This window comes from Notamacropus eugenii, chromosome 2, assembly GCF_028372415.1.
Source record: "Notamacropus eugenii isolate mMacEug1 chromosome 2, mMacEug1.pri_v2, whole genome shotgun sequence".
Taxonomy (NCBI): domain Eukaryota; kingdom Metazoa; phylum Chordata; class Mammalia; order Diprotodontia; family Macropodidae; genus Notamacropus; species Notamacropus eugenii.
The window spans coordinates 142,652,888-142,670,182 of NC_092873.1; the positions used below are offsets into that span (position 1 = coordinate 142,652,888).

Sequence of the window (17,295 nt, forward strand, 5' to 3'; positions counted from 1 at the left end):
TCCCTGTATTCTGCTCACAAGAGTACCCAAAGCAAAGAGACTGAATAATATTATATATATATATATATATATATACATGTATATTGTACTTTTGAAGTATTGCATGAAGTTGTTCTGTTAAATTGAAGGTTAATTCATGCTGCTGATTGGTTATGGTTCTCCTTGAAAGGGGTAGTTGTTTGTATTTTGAAATGTTATTGGGATCTAAGCATCCTACAACTTTGACAATGCATTCTTTCACAATTTCCACATCATTGAATGGTTTCCCTTTTTTCCTGAGTATATAGCCTACTTTATAAGTTGCTTCAGTGGCATCATTTCCAGGTCTTATTGTTGCTTGAAAGAATTGTCTTTGCTTTTGCTTTTAATTTTTGCAATACAACTTTTCATGACTTTTCTTCTCATTTGAAATATTTGTGGTCTTTATGAGTGTTACAATGCTGATGAGCACTGAATTTCTTTGATGTTGATATTGCAGTATCACAAAGCAAGCAAATCATCTTATCTCTAGAAGAAACAACATAATATTGCAATTCCCAATCCTCATTAAAAATCCGTTTTCTTCCTTCAGTATTCTCTTGGTTTTCTTTGACATGATGAGCTGTTAAGCAGATAGAATTTTAAAATACTATTCACAAATTCCATTTCAAATAGAAACACAGTGCACTATTGTCAAAAGCTGATAACAGAGTGGCATACATGACCCCCATTAACTCTTGCTAACCAGCCTCATGCAATAGTGATACTAGTCAGGCAGGGAAAGTTAGAACTAAATAATGAGTATAGCAGCCATCAGTTTAGCTCTTATGGCTTACTAATGTTCTAATTGTGCCAGTCAATCTGGGAGGATTATTTTGTTGAAACGTTTTATTCTTTGGTATTTTAAATACATTCATTTTAAAATAAAATAAAAATATGGAAGATGAGCAAAACTATGTTGATAAAAATGAAAAAGATTTGTTCTGTAAAATTTGAATTCAGTCAAAAGACTGCCCTTAAGGACCTACAAGGCCATATGTGACTGTAAAGTGACAAGTTCCCCAACCCTCCTTTAGTGTAATCCAAATGAGCAACTGTAACTTGAGGGTCACTACTGTTCATCTGCAGTGCAATGGCTGTCTGAGTGTCAGAAGACTCGTTCCAACATCTACTCTCCCACTGAATAACCTTGGGAATGTCACGCCTAACTAGAATGGTTGTGGTTTAGAAAACCTAAAAATTTTAGAGCTGGAAGGGACTTAAAAGCTCAGCAAATTTAATCTCCTTGTTTTACAGATGAGAAAAGTGAGGCTTAGTCTTACATGCAGATAGAAGGATGAGAAACAATACAGAACAAAATCAGGCAGAATAGTATTTTGAAAGGAACCCTGGATCTAGCACCTGAGGACCTGATTTTAAATCATGGTTCTGCCACTTACTCAATTTGTGACATTCAACCACAGGTCCCATCTTCATCTGAAAATGAGGGAGGGAGTTGGAATAAGTTATCTTTAATGTCACTTCTAGCTCTCCAATCTCCTTTGTGTATCCTAAGACCATCCATGAGTAATAGAATGAGAAAATTTGACCAGTGTTTCCCTACTAAGCATTCTTTACTCTTCCACGGCATCACTTCTACCTTTTATGTTCGACTCTATATTTCTAGACATCCTTCCGTACCAGTTACAAACTACAACAACCTCTTGTGCTCATCATTTTATAAGCAATAAAAACATCTATTTTCCCTTTAATGTTATATAACAACATAACAATCCATGTTTATACATATATACTTTTTCTCAATTGTGACTTTATCAGTATATATAATAAATATTTCAAATCAAAATGTATTGATGTATCTATATTTATATATATGTATGTATTACAATAACAATAATAATGCTTTTAAGGTTTGCAAAACATATTACATATATTATCTCATTCAATCCTCACAACTACTTTCTGGATTACTATCTAATTTTATAGATGAAGAAACTGAGGCTTTTAGAGGATTTAAACTCAGGTTTTCCTGATTACAATTCCAACATTCCAACTTCAAACCTATCTAGTACCTACATTAATGCATGCATGCACATGTGCATGCACACACACACACACACAGAGTACGTTTGGTTTGTTATATATATAAATATGTGTGTATAACTTCAGATGACTGAAAACCTCAAATTAAGAAATAACATTATAGAACTTTTCCCTTTGCTTTTTTAAAAATCTTTAAAAAATATATTTTCCTTCACTATGTATTTCAGTTTTATAAGTATCATCAAGTTCTATTTCCAATATTTATATATGTATATATGTGTAGATGCTTACAAAGGTTCATATCTATGTATGTCAATAGCAATAGAATATAGACTCTTATGCATACTGAGAGGGGTTAACCTCCCTTAATACTGAGTCATTTGAGATGTCTAGAAGAGCAGGAGAAAGACTGGTTTTAGAGCTGATTGTGGACATTTTTTTTTTCAGAGAAAGGAAACTTCCTCATTTAGCTATCTATTGCCTTATGTCTCCACACTGTTTGTGTTTCAAGCTTCCACAATCTACAGATTCTCTCTTTGCTTCCAAAATAGTATGATGTTGGCATTCAGCTTCTTATAGGAAGACAACAAAACCCATTAAGCACCAATCCCAAAGGGAATTGCTTATCTCTTTCTCTTGAAGAGGTACTCTATGGTGTTGTAAGCATTGGAATTTATGTTTTGTGCTCTCTGGAGACATCTGTCTGGTGGCTTTATTTTTTCCTGATGTTATACCAGATCATAAAATCTGCTGCCAATGGCACTTTAACTACTCAAAAGGATTTTTTTTCCATCTGCTGTCTTAGTCACTTCACTACCTTATCTCTACAGGCCAAATACAATAAACTAATCTCTGGGGAAAATCAGTTGTCAGCTAGCTTCCCCATAGAGTCTAAACAGGATCAATTTCCTTTTTTTTAATTTCAGAACACTAGTTTATCATATGCTCATAAGAAAGGAGCCTTTAAAACAGAAGTTTGTAGGATGTGTTTACAAGCTTAATTTTTATGGAGAAACTCTTCAAGCCCAGACAATTATTGTCAAACATTTTTTAACAAATGGCACAACCTTTGTCATATCTCACTTTCTTGCATAAACAAGTCCTTTGAAACAAAGGATGGAAAATTTAATCCACATGGTTTATGTTATCAAAACCATTAGATTGGATTATTTTCCATTGTGTCAGCAGTGAATGGTCTCTTGAAAAGATGATTTAAAGGGGAAGGTCATGCGTATTGAGTCAATAGTTTCTCTTCACTTAGAAAGTGAAAATAATTATTTTGATTGCAAATAGAGCTTGGATTGGCAGAATTTGCACATAGACCAAAGTATGATATACTTAATATGCAGAATTCATAGATTTTTGAGCTTATTGGAACCTTAGAAATCATCTCTTCTAATGCCTTCATTTACAACAACAAAACAGAGACTCAGAGAAAATAAGTGACTTACCTAAAGTCTTACAAATAGTGAATGATAATGCTGAGGTGAAAACTTTGGTCCTCTGATTACAAATTAAATTCTTTCTACTTTGTTCCAGTTGTTATTTTAATTTTCGATTGAGGTCATAAATCAGTAGATTTGGCTAAATTACCTACAAGTATGCCACACAGATCATAGAATCGTCAATTTAGAGCTGGAAGGGAACTTAGAGTTCACCTAGTCATTTTACATATCAGGAGACTCAGACGCAGAGAAATTAAATAACTTGACCAAAGTCAAAAAAGGTGGTTAATGGCAATCAGCCAATCATAATTTATTAAGTGACTAAGCTAGAATTCTAACTCAAAGTCAGTGTGATTTCTACATAGCATGAAATTGTTTGCATCATATTCTCTGTGACTTACTTGCCCACTAGACTCACTGTCCATGAGAACAAGGACCTTGTCTTATATAAGCTTTGCAACTGACTAGATTTGCTGCCTCCATTTATTTGGGGAATATGGATATAGATGACTTCATCCAGTAGTTTTATAGGACTGAAACTGATAAACAAAATTGCATACTGAAGTTATCTGTTAGAAATTACAGTGTGTTGAGATGCTCATCAGTGGGAAAATACTGTGATTGTAGAACTATTCATTATTTGGACATTTAGCACATTAATTCCACAATTCAAATTTTATAAAGCACTTAGTAGGCACAAGGCACAATGTTAGGCACTGAGTATACAAGGATGAAAACAGAGCTCTTGTTCTTAAGGATCATGCAGGGAAAGAGGAAAGATAAGGTAAGGGTTCTAGGGACCATAACATAAGACAGAATGTGCTAAACACCAAGGAGAGGACCAGGCAAAGTACTGTTAAAAAAAACTCTAAGAAGAGAAAAGATCACTTACAGTCAGAGGAAGAATGGGATGGTAGAGGAATTGGAATACTTCTTTGAGAAGATAGCACCTGGTCTCCGCTTTAAAGAAAAGGCGTTTTAAAATACAGAGATGAAGAGGAATTCATTGCAAGTATGGAAAGTGCTGTTGTTGTTTGTACTTCATTCTTGAAGAAGACCAACGTTACAGAAAGGTTGAGAGGAGAGAGAGAGGCTTAGATAAGAATGGAGGACAGAGAATAACTCTGTTTGGGAGGAACATCAAAATCCTGAAAGGGTTTGGAATATATGATATAGAAAAGCAGATTGGAGTCTGAGCATAAAGAATTATAAATGTCAAGCTACAAAACTGTTGTTGCGTTTGGTAAGCAACAGGCAGAGCCTTATTTCTCTGAGTTCTGCTAACATAACAAATGTATGGTCTTCATGTTCCATCACGATCCATTAACTTCAGAACATGAGGAAAGCAAGTTGGGTGAACACACTGTGACAAATTGAAGAGAGGACATGCATAAGCGTCTCCCAAGATGAGTAGATATTAATGTATTATGATCTGCATCTTTAGAGGGAATATCCAACTCCTTGATATGACATATCCATTCAATTATTAAGATATTCACATCATTTGAATACCTCAAATGGTTTGGTGTGTCTCTATGAGCTTCAAATATGATGGGTCTCATGAGCACAGATTTTAGGCCCAAAACAAATCTGATTTGTCATAATAAATAAGTAATATTTTCCATGTAGGGAAAAAAATGTATCTTTATGTACAAAGACATTACTGTTAACCTGCTGTCAATCTAATAAATGGTTTACACTGTTTTCCCAGCAGTGATATATTTCCTTTGACCCATCCACATACTCTTACCTTAGACTCCCTCTGACCAGTGAAATGGATCTATAATATTATAGAATGTGAAGAATTTCATTAATTCTAAAAATACCCCAATTATATTGAATTGAATGAAAGTTTAGGTTATAATCTTCAGTGATAAATTGTGCAGGAGTAGCATGGCTATATGGGAGATGACTGAAGAGATGATCTAGCCCAGAAAAGGGGAGGTACTAGTATGTCACCAGAGATTCTTTAACAATAAGCACAATGATAATGGCATTTCTATAGAGCTTTAAAGGCAGCTAGGTGGCATAATGGATAGAGTGCCAGGTCTGGAGTCATTAAAACTCATCTCCATGAGTTCAAATCTGGCCTCAGACTCTTACTAGCAGTATGACCCTAGGTAAAGCACTTAACCCTACTTCTTCAGTTCCTCAGCTGTACAATGAACTAGATAAGAACTGCCAATCAACTCCAGTATCTTTACCAAGAAAACCTCAAGTGGCATCATGAAGATTCATGTAGGACTGAAAACCAGCTGAGCAAAAATAGAGCTTTAAAGTTTGCAAAGCATTTTATATATATTATCTTACTTGATCCCTACAACAACCCCATGAGATAGGTAATATTATTAAGTACATTTTTCAGATGAGGAAATTGAGGCTGAGAGGTTAAATGACTTGTCCAGGGTCACACAGCTAGAAAACGTCTAGGACATTTCTTACTCCAAATTTGGTACTATATCCACTACACCATCTTAGATAACTATGAGAGGAAAACTGATGCAAAAGGAATGGGAGACTCTCAACGTGAAATTCCAACAATATAGTCACAAATTTCAATGAGACAGAAAGAAAATGAGAAGAATTGCAATAGCTAACTGTAACTGAACAGTCACATCATCAGAATCTGACCTCTGATAAACCAGATTTAATAGAACCCATGAAAGAGCCACTTAATCAAAAAATTAATATGATGACTGTTAGCAACTTATCAAACTAGCCCCTGGAAATAGGAAACCCAGGATCAACTCTCATTTTAAAAAAAGTATATGTCAAGTAAAATAAAACTTTTAAAATACTAACATTTTTAACAAGAAAGAAAAAATGTGATATGACTCCTGCTTACAGAAGATAGAGAGAAAACAAAACTAAATTCTATTTACCTTCACCATCAAAGAGAATAGTCATCAACCAGGGATGTATAGAGCAAAGTTGGTAAAGAGGGAAGTGGTGAAAACCTAATATAGGTGAAAGCTTAGTGCTTTATTAAGCACCTAGATAGTCTAAATAGGGTAAAGTCTTCAGATCCAGAAAAATTATACCTCAGGTTACTTCAAGAATTTGGAGATGTGATCAAAGAACTACTGTTGAGAAATCTTTGAGAAATGAAAATGAGAAATATACAAGAAGAGTGGCAATCAATAAATGTCAGGCTTAAAAGTGTGTGTGTGTGTGTGTGTGTGTGTGTGTGTGTGTGTATGTGTATTGGATGGAAGGCATGGTCTATTCCATCCACAAAATTCTTTAACAGATGGTTTGTGAATGCTCGGAGGGGGAGGGGAGAAGAGAAACAATCATAGAAGAAAAAGGTTCACTGAAAATAAGCCATGTAAAATTAAATATCATTTCTTTTTTATAAAGGATTTTCCCTAGAGATACCAAGTTGGTAGATCAAAAGAATTGTATAAATATAATGCATTTTGTCAAGGTATTTAATAAAGTCCCAAATGATGTAATTGTGCACAAGAAGGCAAAATGTTGGATTATTGCCTAGTTGACCAATAATACTCAAAGAATGTTGATCAATATCAACCCTGACATTGGTATCTTGTTGATAGCATAGGGCTATGTTCTTGATTCTGTACTACCCAAGATTTTTATCAATAACTGGGATTGAGGACATAGATGAATTACAATCTATACCATTAAAAAGTGTACCCACATCACTGAGACCACTAAAATTAAAGTAGCCTGAATTAATAATATGCAGAAGGAAGGCTCATCAACATTGCACATGACATGAAGCTGAGAGGAAATAGCTATTACTATAGATGACACAATCTGGATTTTTAAAATATATTAATAAATTGGAACAGTAGGCTTAAATTACAAAGATGAAGTTTAACTGGGATAACTAGAAAATCTAATATTTTCCTTCAAATATTAAACTACATTGTGTCATTTTGTGAACACCCTGATTAAAATGTGAAAAAGACCTGGAAGTTATAGTTGACCAAAAGCTCAATGTAAGTTAAGAATATATCTTTTTCTTGTAAGCATTTATGAAAAAGAAAAAAAGCTAAGGTAATTTTAGGCTGCATTAGTAAAACTCAAAGTCCACATCAAAAAAGGTATTGTTCCTCATAGTCCACAGTTCACTGTCCCTGATCACACCATATCTGGAGCAGTGTGATCAGTTTCAAGTACCATATTTTAAAAGAGATATTAACACATTAGAATGTGTGGATAAAAGGGCCACCAAGGTGGAAGGGGGTCTGTAAACGCTGCCATATTGGAATCAATTGAAGGAATAGAGCCCTAGTTTACTCTGGAGAAGAGTAGACTTAGAAGGTCATGAGAGCTATCTTCACATATCTGAAGGAGTATATTGTAAAAGCAGAATCCAAGAGAGCGGAAACTAGGGTCAATGACGTAAATTGCAGTGTCATATTTGGGCTTAACATAAGGAAGAACTTTTTATTAGTAAGAGCTATCAATAAATGGAAGGAACTGAGTTTCCCATCACAGGAAGTGTCAAAATAGAGGGTGAAACTTTGGGGAAGGGATTCTTGAATTGGAAAAGAAGTTGAATCAAAATTATTTTAAGGTGTCTTTCAACTCTAAGATTCTATTGCCTCTGTGTTCAGAAGAAGTCTGATCATTCTTCCTTTTTATATTAGATTATAATGACTGTGCTCAAGGAAAGTTCTTGGACCTGCTTTCAGATTGCCTTGGCTTATTTCATCAGCTATAACTCTTAGGAAGGAAAGCACCATGGAAAATGCTATTTTCCAGAGTATCCAATTTCATCTCAACCCAGATATAAACATTCAGAATATGGAAGATGAATACTCAAAAATATTAGCTGACAGTCCTACTTTTAAAATTTTGCAGCGATTCCAGTAATTCTACTTATTGATTAAAGCTCTTTATGGATATTTAAAGCTTAAGAGGTACTTGTTGCATTAGCTAGAGGGAGGGAAGGAGAGGGACTTATTCAACTGCATACTCCAAATCAACTTTAAAGATTCTAAGTAATGTTGTACTTAATTCTCCTTGAATTGCAGAGGGAGCTGGGGCATGTTATCAGGTACATTTTGTCTTTGAAATGCTTTTCTTTTGTAGAAGAATCATTCAGATAGAACATTTTGCAAATTACCAAGTTTCAAAAGAAATGTAATTTCAAGATCCTTGGGAATGAAATAGACTTTAGCTGCTCCCTTTGTCAAATGCACTCTTTTGTTGACATTAGGTAGCATGTCTGCCAGGCAAACACTAGCTGCCAATGTGTTTTTTATAGATGCTAATGTATACGTATTCTAATTATACAGTGAAAATAATAGCCTTCATTTGAATCAGGCTCTATGTTGACAAAATACCTAACACACAGTGTTTGAAGTCACAGAAAAACTATTTTGTCTATATTTGTTAGATATTTTTTTTGTTTTATGAATATCTATCTCTCAGAATAGAATATTGATCAAAAAAAAAGACTAATTTTTGCCTTTGTTTCCCCAGAATCTAGCACCATTCTTGGCACATGTTGGCTGCTTTATAAAATGTTTGTTGATTGAACTACATAAATTATATAATATAAAGTGCTATATTAATGCAACTAGGTGACATAGTGAATAAGGGATTTCTTTATCAAGTACTTTGTTTCCTTGAATGAGGGTGTATAACTGTAGGCATTTCAATATTGTTTAACATAGATTGAATGATGCTAAACTGGACTTCAGACTTCATTATTCCTTGGTACACTTTTAATTTCTCAATAACACACCTAGGAAGGAGATGAGTTCAGCACTTTAGTCTCAGACACTTAGAAGCTGTGTGACATCACTTCATCTCTGTTTTCCTTAGTTTCCTCAACTGTAAAATCAGGTTAAAAATATTACCTATCTCCCAGAGTTGCTGTGAGGATCAAATAAGATGTATGTAAAAAAAATGTTTAGCACAGTCTGCAATATAGTAGCCACTTAATAAATGCTTTTCCCTTCCTCGATTTCATGACTGTTCATGCTACTATTGCTACCAAAAGTGATAGTAATAATGATACTACTTCATTGTAGCCCAGGAAAGTGCCCTTACATTTGCACATTTTGTAAAAACTGACATTGATAAACATATGGAAAGTCAGACAAATTCAAATTTTAGAGAGGGTAGTTTCATAGGATTATAGTATTAAGGCTGCTGACACCTTATAGGTCATTTAGTGCAGTCCTCTTGCTTTACAGATGAGAACAAAATTCAGAAAGTTAAGTGATTTGCCTAAAGTTATATTGACACTAAGCAGCAAAGTCAAAATTTGAATACAGGTCTTCTGACTCCAAATCCAGCATGTTTTCCACCACTATTTCTTCTGATGTTCAATTAAAAAAATAGTAACATATGTGAACTATCATTTCTTCAATTTGGCCTTGAGAAGTGTATAACACCCTTAGAATGCTTAAAAAGAACACATTATAAGTGGGAGCATCTTGGTATATCTAGGTGCTCCATATAGTTCAATGTGTTCTAGATTGGGAGTTAGAGGAAATGGGTTCAATTTCCACTTTTGCTATTTATTAGGAATGAGCCCCTGGACAAGTCATTGAGCCTTAGTTTTTTTTTGTGGATTAAAAAGAGGGAATTGGCCTTAGATGACCTTTAACATTCCTTCCAGCTCTGTGGCCAAGAGTAAAATCCATGAAGACTGTATTTTTTTTCATCAGGTTAAATACAGTGAACTATCTAATTTAAAGATCAACCCTATTTCTAACTTTCCCGATTTTATACCAGTCAAATTATTGGTGCTTTGGGTTTGTTGATAGCTTAATAGTGTTGTTTGCTTCGGTTGATTTTATGAAGAGTCATTAGCAATTTTTTTCTTTTAGGAAGCCTTTTTTCAGACGATTTTAATTCTCTTCCTAAATGATTCGGTGAAATAGCTTTTTAAAATTTTCAGTGAGTATATCTAGCATGCCATTTAAGGGATGGTATCACCTGTCTGGCTAATGCTTTAAACATGTGCTTAGTTTAGAAAGCACCACCTATTTTATAAACCATCCATGAAATCCCTGAAGTAAAGCTTTGCACATTTTATATTTTTGATTTTGTATTATTGGTTCCCATTTATCCCATAAGACAAGTTTATAAAGCTTTTTTTCCGAAGTTGAAATGCTTTGGGGCTCACCATCTTTTACAAATACCTTTCCCTATTTTCATAGTCAATCTCTCCCAAAGAAAGGCAAAAAGATAAAAGGAGTAAATGAAATGGGTTAGAAACATATCATGGCAGGATCTCAGAGCTCACTTAATGCAATCCCTTGGTTTTAAAGATGAGGAAAATAGGGATTAGAAAAGGGACTTAACTAAGATTGATTATGACTAATTAATGGCAGAACTGGGGTTACTGTGGATTACTCTGAAACAAAATCTGTAACAATTTCACAAAAATAAGGGCCTATATAATATATATATAGTTGTATGTATATGTGCATATTTGTGTATGCAAATGATAAATCATTAGTGACTATTCCTTATTATTATGTAGTATCCTTGCAGCATCTAGTTCAATGCTAAATACTAAATACAAGTAATTGATTGTGCAGTAAAGCCTAGTATCTCATTGGTGGTTATAGCAGTAGTTGTAAAACACAATATTTCTGCAGATCAATTCAAGAAGAGTATAATTATCTTTTAAGTTCTAGGGGCGGCTTAGGGAAGCTGGACACCAGAGTGGGGGAAGTAGTGACTGTTCATGTGCCAAAATGGATCTATAATTATAGTGGTTTATGCTCTGAGGGTTACCAACTAAAATATTGCTCTAAGGTAGAGGCTTTCCTTGCAAAATCACTCACATGGGAAAGATATATGCTTCTTATGGTTGGGTAGAATATGCAACAATGAAGATGACAGAAAAAGAAGTAAGAGAATTGATAGTAAGGGAAAGGAGGTATCTTGAGATTACATGGCCTATATTTGTCCAAAATTCATATATTCCATTAAAAAATGAAGAAATAGTGAAATTATCATCATATAATCCATAGAGGTGTCTAAATGATTAAATAAATCCCTCCTTCACTTTCATGGTTTCTCATCTTCCTGGAATACTGAAGCTGCATCTCAATATTAATGCTGGCTAATTTTCTTTATTTGATACCATGTAAATTAAATGGTCCCCAGAGAGCAATATCAACACTTTAACCAGTGGTTTTTGTTGTAAGGACAAAGAGCAGGAGGATAAACAACAAACAGCCAGACCACATTACTGCCTTTGCAAATTTAAGAGAAAGCAAGTATAGTTTTTTAGCATGTTGATTAGACACCCTCCACTCATAGTGAACTTATGGAAATAATATGTTTAAAATTCAAAAGGCAGGCATGACTGGATTATAATATTCATAGTTGAAGGGAATTCTCATGCAATTTAAATCATTGATTCCATGAAGTAATTGAGAGATGCCACTTAAGCTAAGGCTATATCTCCTATTTGTTGTTGTTTATTTTGGTGACCTGATTTAAAGCATAATACAAGATGAAGATGAAGAGAAGAGAGTGAAGTACAATGTGAACCTTGTAGTGCATATTTCATACTTTTTTTTACATTGAAATCCTTGAATATTTTTTTCTGAAGTAAAGTAAATTTCTCTCAAAAATTACAATCATTTCTCTCTTTTTTATATTTGACCACTGCCACCAAAAACAGTCCTTCTGTGCTAACTGCCAATCTTCCTTATATATATAATGCAATCAAACTATTGGTTGCATGAGCTTTTAAGAAATGGTTCAAAATTATAAATCTGTCCCAGAGTGAATGACCAAATTTTTTTATCCTGCTACACAGGATGATTTGCTTCTGATTTCGAAAGTGAACCTTCCTTTAGGTTAGATGACTTATCCTGAGGTCCTTCTCCAAGTCATGTGATTTGTGCCACTGATTCTAAGATTGGAGAATCTCTCCTTATTTCCAAGAAGAAACACCTTACCTGAAATATTAATTAAAGTTAACGACTCGACCTCTGAGACCCACAACTATAGTCATAAGAGACTGGTTAGAGAGGAGTAATGTCTGTTGCCAGATTAATTTAATTGGGAATTTCATACTTGGTTCAGAAACTTGAAAATGTATCAGCCTTTTCAAATAAGCCAAAGTCTTGTCATTAGAATTGTAGTCGGTTCCTGAGAAGGAGCTGTCCATGGTTGTTCCAGCAAATGAACAGTTTCTGCTCTACCTCCCACCTCTACCCTCAAATTGCTTTTTAGGGAAAGTAATCAATTAAACCACTCTCTGGGGAACTCACAGATTTTTTTTATTTGGGAGAATAAAAGGCAACCATCTACCAAGAAACCCTTCTTCAATAAGTTGAAAATACTATGTCAGTGGCTCAAATCATTCAACACTAAACAGAAGCAAATATATTTTGACCCTGAGAATATTTATGCCTTCCAACTACCCTTATAATTCAAGTGCTATTAATTTAAATAATTCTAGTGTTTTTATTATCACCAATTTAAATGGATCTGTCTACAGTCTTACTTCAGTGTTCTTACCAGGTTTAATTTTGATTTTGTTTTTGTTTTTCAGCTTTCTCCTTGTCTTTGGTTGCTTGATTTTGTCAGTGTTTTCTACCATCCCTGAACACACAAAATTGGCTTCTAGTTGTCTCTTGATTCTGGTAAGTGAAACTTATGAACAGAAACCTACATAAAGTCTAAATACTGCCTAATTATCAATTGCATATTGATGTTATTTAGAGTATGCATCTTCTTTCCAGAAATTATCAGAGATGAAAAGGGGAAACAATGGAGTGCAAAGTTTAGCAAAAATCAGGAAGAATTGCCTACAAGCAGGATAGCTTTGAAAGTTACAAGCTATACAAAATATAGCCATAGTTTCATGTACAACGCTCTTTTTCTGTTCTACTCTGTATATTTAAATGCCTGTTTTACTTGTTGTTTATGTCCAGAATTTAAAAAAAAACTTTATGTAATAAACAATCATGGGTCGAAAATTAGGGGGTTTAAAGTACATAATAAAGTACAGACAACACTAGAAAACACTTTAGTGATTATATTTATACATTCTAATTAGCAAGTTATCAGAAAAGTACCAGTCACTGCATGGAATTTCGCTTTCCTTTTCTTCTCTCTCTCATCATATGGTATAATGGTAGGTACTCAACAACTCCAGTCTGGCCGCAACTGAACAGAAATGAACATGGACTGAATAGGGAATAAGAATGTGGCATCTGGTAGAAACATAGGTGACTCTTTCATGTGCTATATCAACCAACAGATTACTTTGAGAGTTCCACTGCTGATGCCCTCATATATAATCTGCAGTTTTCTCAGTTTCCATTAGGCTATCAAACTTTCTAGATATATGAAATTCTTTTTTTAAAACTAGAAGAAAAGTTCTCCAAAGATATTTTAGTCTGAATCATTTTGTGGCATAGATATGAAACTGGAAGGGATACTTAGGGCTATGTAGTACAACTACCTGATTTTACAGATGGGGAGACTGAGGTCCAGAGTAAAGTGACTTTCCCAAATACACACAAGAAGTAGTACAGCTGGGATTTAAACCCTGGTCTTTTACTCCAAATCTAGCACACTCTTAACTCTCCAACTTAAATCATTCAATAAGATTTAAGTGTCTACAACATGCTGGGCACTGGGACAGATGCTAGGAATATAAACATAAAAGATGAAATAGTATCTACCTATAAGGGGTTTACATTCTTTTTTTATTTAATCCTATTTAAGTTCCAAGCTATCTCCCTTCCTTCCTCCTTTTCCCCCCTCCCACTAGAGAAGGGCACTGTTGCAGACAGATAGATAGATAGATAGATGATAGATAGATAGATAGATAGATAGATAGATAGATAGATAGATAGATAGACAGACAGAGAGATAGATAAAACCATACTATGCATACTCTTCTTTCTCTGGAGGTAGATAGTATCAAGTTTCATAGGTCCTTTGTAGTTCATTTGAATATTTATAATACTCAGAGCAGCTTAATCATTCGGAGTTATTCTTCCAATATTGCTAATAACGTATCCAACATTATCTTGGATCTGTTCATTTCATTCTTCATTATTTCATAGAAATCTTTCCATATTATTCTAAAATCAACCTACCAAACATTTCTACAGTATTCTATCACAATCACATACCACAACTTGTTCGGTCATTCCTCAATTGATGGGCATCCCCTCAATTTCCAAAGGTGTTTACATTCTAACAGAGACTTGCACTTTCTAATACAACCCAAATAACCTATTATAAGTACTATATCAAATATAAATTTAAAATCTGTTCTTTTCTACTTATTGTGAGCTGTCTAGTATAGGCCTCAGACTAGATGGAGCCTAGAAGTGGCCATTCTTTTCTTAAAGAACTCTCCAAATGAGCCACTAATGAAACTTTTCTATTAATTCCAACTCAGCTACACACTTGTGAAATAGTGTGCTGATGCATCCCCAAAAAATAAAGATAACTTACATGGATGAAATAGCATTTCATTTGAACAAAATAAGCTTCACTGCCTTGGATGTTCTGTAGAAGTAGAAAGTGAAAGAAGGTATTTTAAAATGTTATCTGCAGTACAGTGCAGGGGAAAAATCACTAAATTTGGAACTCAAAGACCTCAATTCCAATCCTGGCTCTGCCACTTACATGACCTTGGAGAAGTCACTTTACCTACTTAGGCCTCAGTTTCCACATCTAGAAAATGAAGAGGTTACACTTCATAGCTGCTAAGGTGCCTTCTAGCTCTGATCCTGAGAGCATTCTCCAGGGTTATTTGACTTTAGCAATGCACCTAATTAGTTATTCTGATGTATCATGTGGAAATCAGCCATTCTGATGTATTTTGTGGAAATCAGCCATTCTGATGACCAGAAAATTGTTGTTCATCAAATGTAAAGGCCTACTTAGGAACACAATGTAAATATACCCAGTAACCCAACAGACCAACAGGGCTCATTTAATATGTCAGCCATTGATAATGAACCATTAAATATTACACTGAATTCCATGGCAATTGTGAAATCAGGTGCTAATTGCAATCATGTTTTTTTTTTTTTTAATCCAGTGAGGAGGGGAGAATTGATCAGCAGCAGTTCAGTATTTTGGAGTAAGTTTGAATACGGCAATTTGAGAAGTAGTCCTAGGTCCCTTGATGTTAAGAGCATTCTGATTTATCACAAGACGAGTAGCTCTTTCTAAGTGGGAGCACAGCTTTGAACAATGGTGGGCAGGCAGTACTTGCGATGCAGTGTTCTCAGAAAGCTGTCGCTAAGTGCTTTCCTATGAGAAAAGAGATTTGTTAGTCATCTTTCTTTTATGCAAATTGTGGTGAGTTATCAAGTATCTCAGGGCACTCTGCTCTTTGAAGAGGACGGCATTGTTAATATAAACTTAGAAATATACTCAATGTGTTTCATGGCTGACTATGATTTAAGCACTGATGAAAACTAAAAACAGTTTCCATAAGAACATAGTGTTTTAATTAGATAGCAAAAACTCAAGTGTGTCCATGGTTTGCCCATTTTTTGCCTTTAACTAGAAATTAATGAACAAAAAATGTATGCATACTAATTTTTTCACCAGTGGATATTTGCATGTCACTTATACTAATTGTTTAATTGCTGTAGACTGGTGGGGAAAGAAATAGGAAATTCTAGCATGCATAATGATTTCAGGAGCATGTAGTTCATATTTTAATGTGGAATATTAGTTAGTTAATCTGATTTCAAATTGAGTCTGTCTCCTGGGGGTCAGAAAAAGTCAGAACTTGAAAAGCAAAATTTTGACTTTTGTTTCCATTACAAGTAGAGAATTAAATTGGAAAAAAAAATAAACCACATAATTTTTTTTTATAAGTAGATTTCTACCCTAGCCAGCATGAGGTAGTGGACAAAACCCTGGCTTGGGATCATATGATCTTGATTTAAATCTCAACTCTGCTAATTAGCTCCTTTGGACTCCCCCAAAATAATGTCAACTCCCTGAAAAGAGTCTCATCTTTTTTTCTCTTTGTATCCTCAAGACCTAGCGTAGGACCTGGCACATAGTAGGCATTTAGATATTTGTTGATTGACTTCAATTTCTTCATCTGGAGAACTGCCACCAATGATCCCTAAAGTTCCCTCATTTCTATATTCTGTTTCTAAATAAGCCTATTTTTTGCTGTGCTGAAATGTATTCCATGATTTATTTAATTTCTTCTTGGACCATGTTTTTATGCAAGTTAAACATGCACAAATCTGTAGAGTGGATCACGCTGTAGTTGAAATCCTGACCATCAAACAAATCTCTCAAGCTCACATTCTTCCACATCATCTCATTCACCTGGATATTTCTCTGACTTTTTTTTTTTTTGATGAGTAACTGCTTCCACCAATAGAGACAATTCTATTTACAGTGCAATTTACAGTATTAGTCACTTGAGGTAATTGAGAGTTGAAAAAATTCATGTTGATTATTTGCCACTTCTCTGAACCTGGTTTGCCCTCATCTGTTGCCCAATGACTTTGAATAGTCGAAGTCTACCAGACTTTGCCAAATACCATAAATGTATCAACTTATCATCATATCCTGCCCTCACACCAAAAAATACATTCTCCTCTTATTCCCGACCATCCTATTTCTATTCTATTAAATCAAAATAGGCTATCAGTCAGATAAACACAAATTAAATAAAAAACACACCATACTAATGACCACTTTCCATGTTCCAAATCCTAGATCTGATGGATCTGTTTCTTTGTTTGACTTTTAAATTACACGGAACAGAAGAGGTGGAGTTTCATTCCTTTACATGATATTCTCATTTTCTTGATAGACTGGTGAAAGTGACTTCTTTAATGTATCAGCACTTGCTCTTGTCTTATTATGT

At 34.4% G+C, this 17,295-nt stretch overlaps 1 protein-coding gene across 1 annotated transcript in view; it reads left to right on the top strand.

Annotated features, from left to right (window-relative positions):
- Nucleotides 1-17,295, top strand: part of KCNQ5 (potassium voltage-gated channel subfamily Q member 5) — a 668,590-nt gene that overhangs the window by 429,681 nt on the left and 221,614 nt on the right. Inside the window, exon 2 of the mRNA XM_072642599.1 lies at nucleotides 12,976-13,066. Coding sequence (XP_072498700.1) covers nucleotides 12,976-13,066 — 91 coding nt within the window. The remainder of the gene's footprint in view (nucleotides 1-12,975; nucleotides 13,067-17,295) is intronic.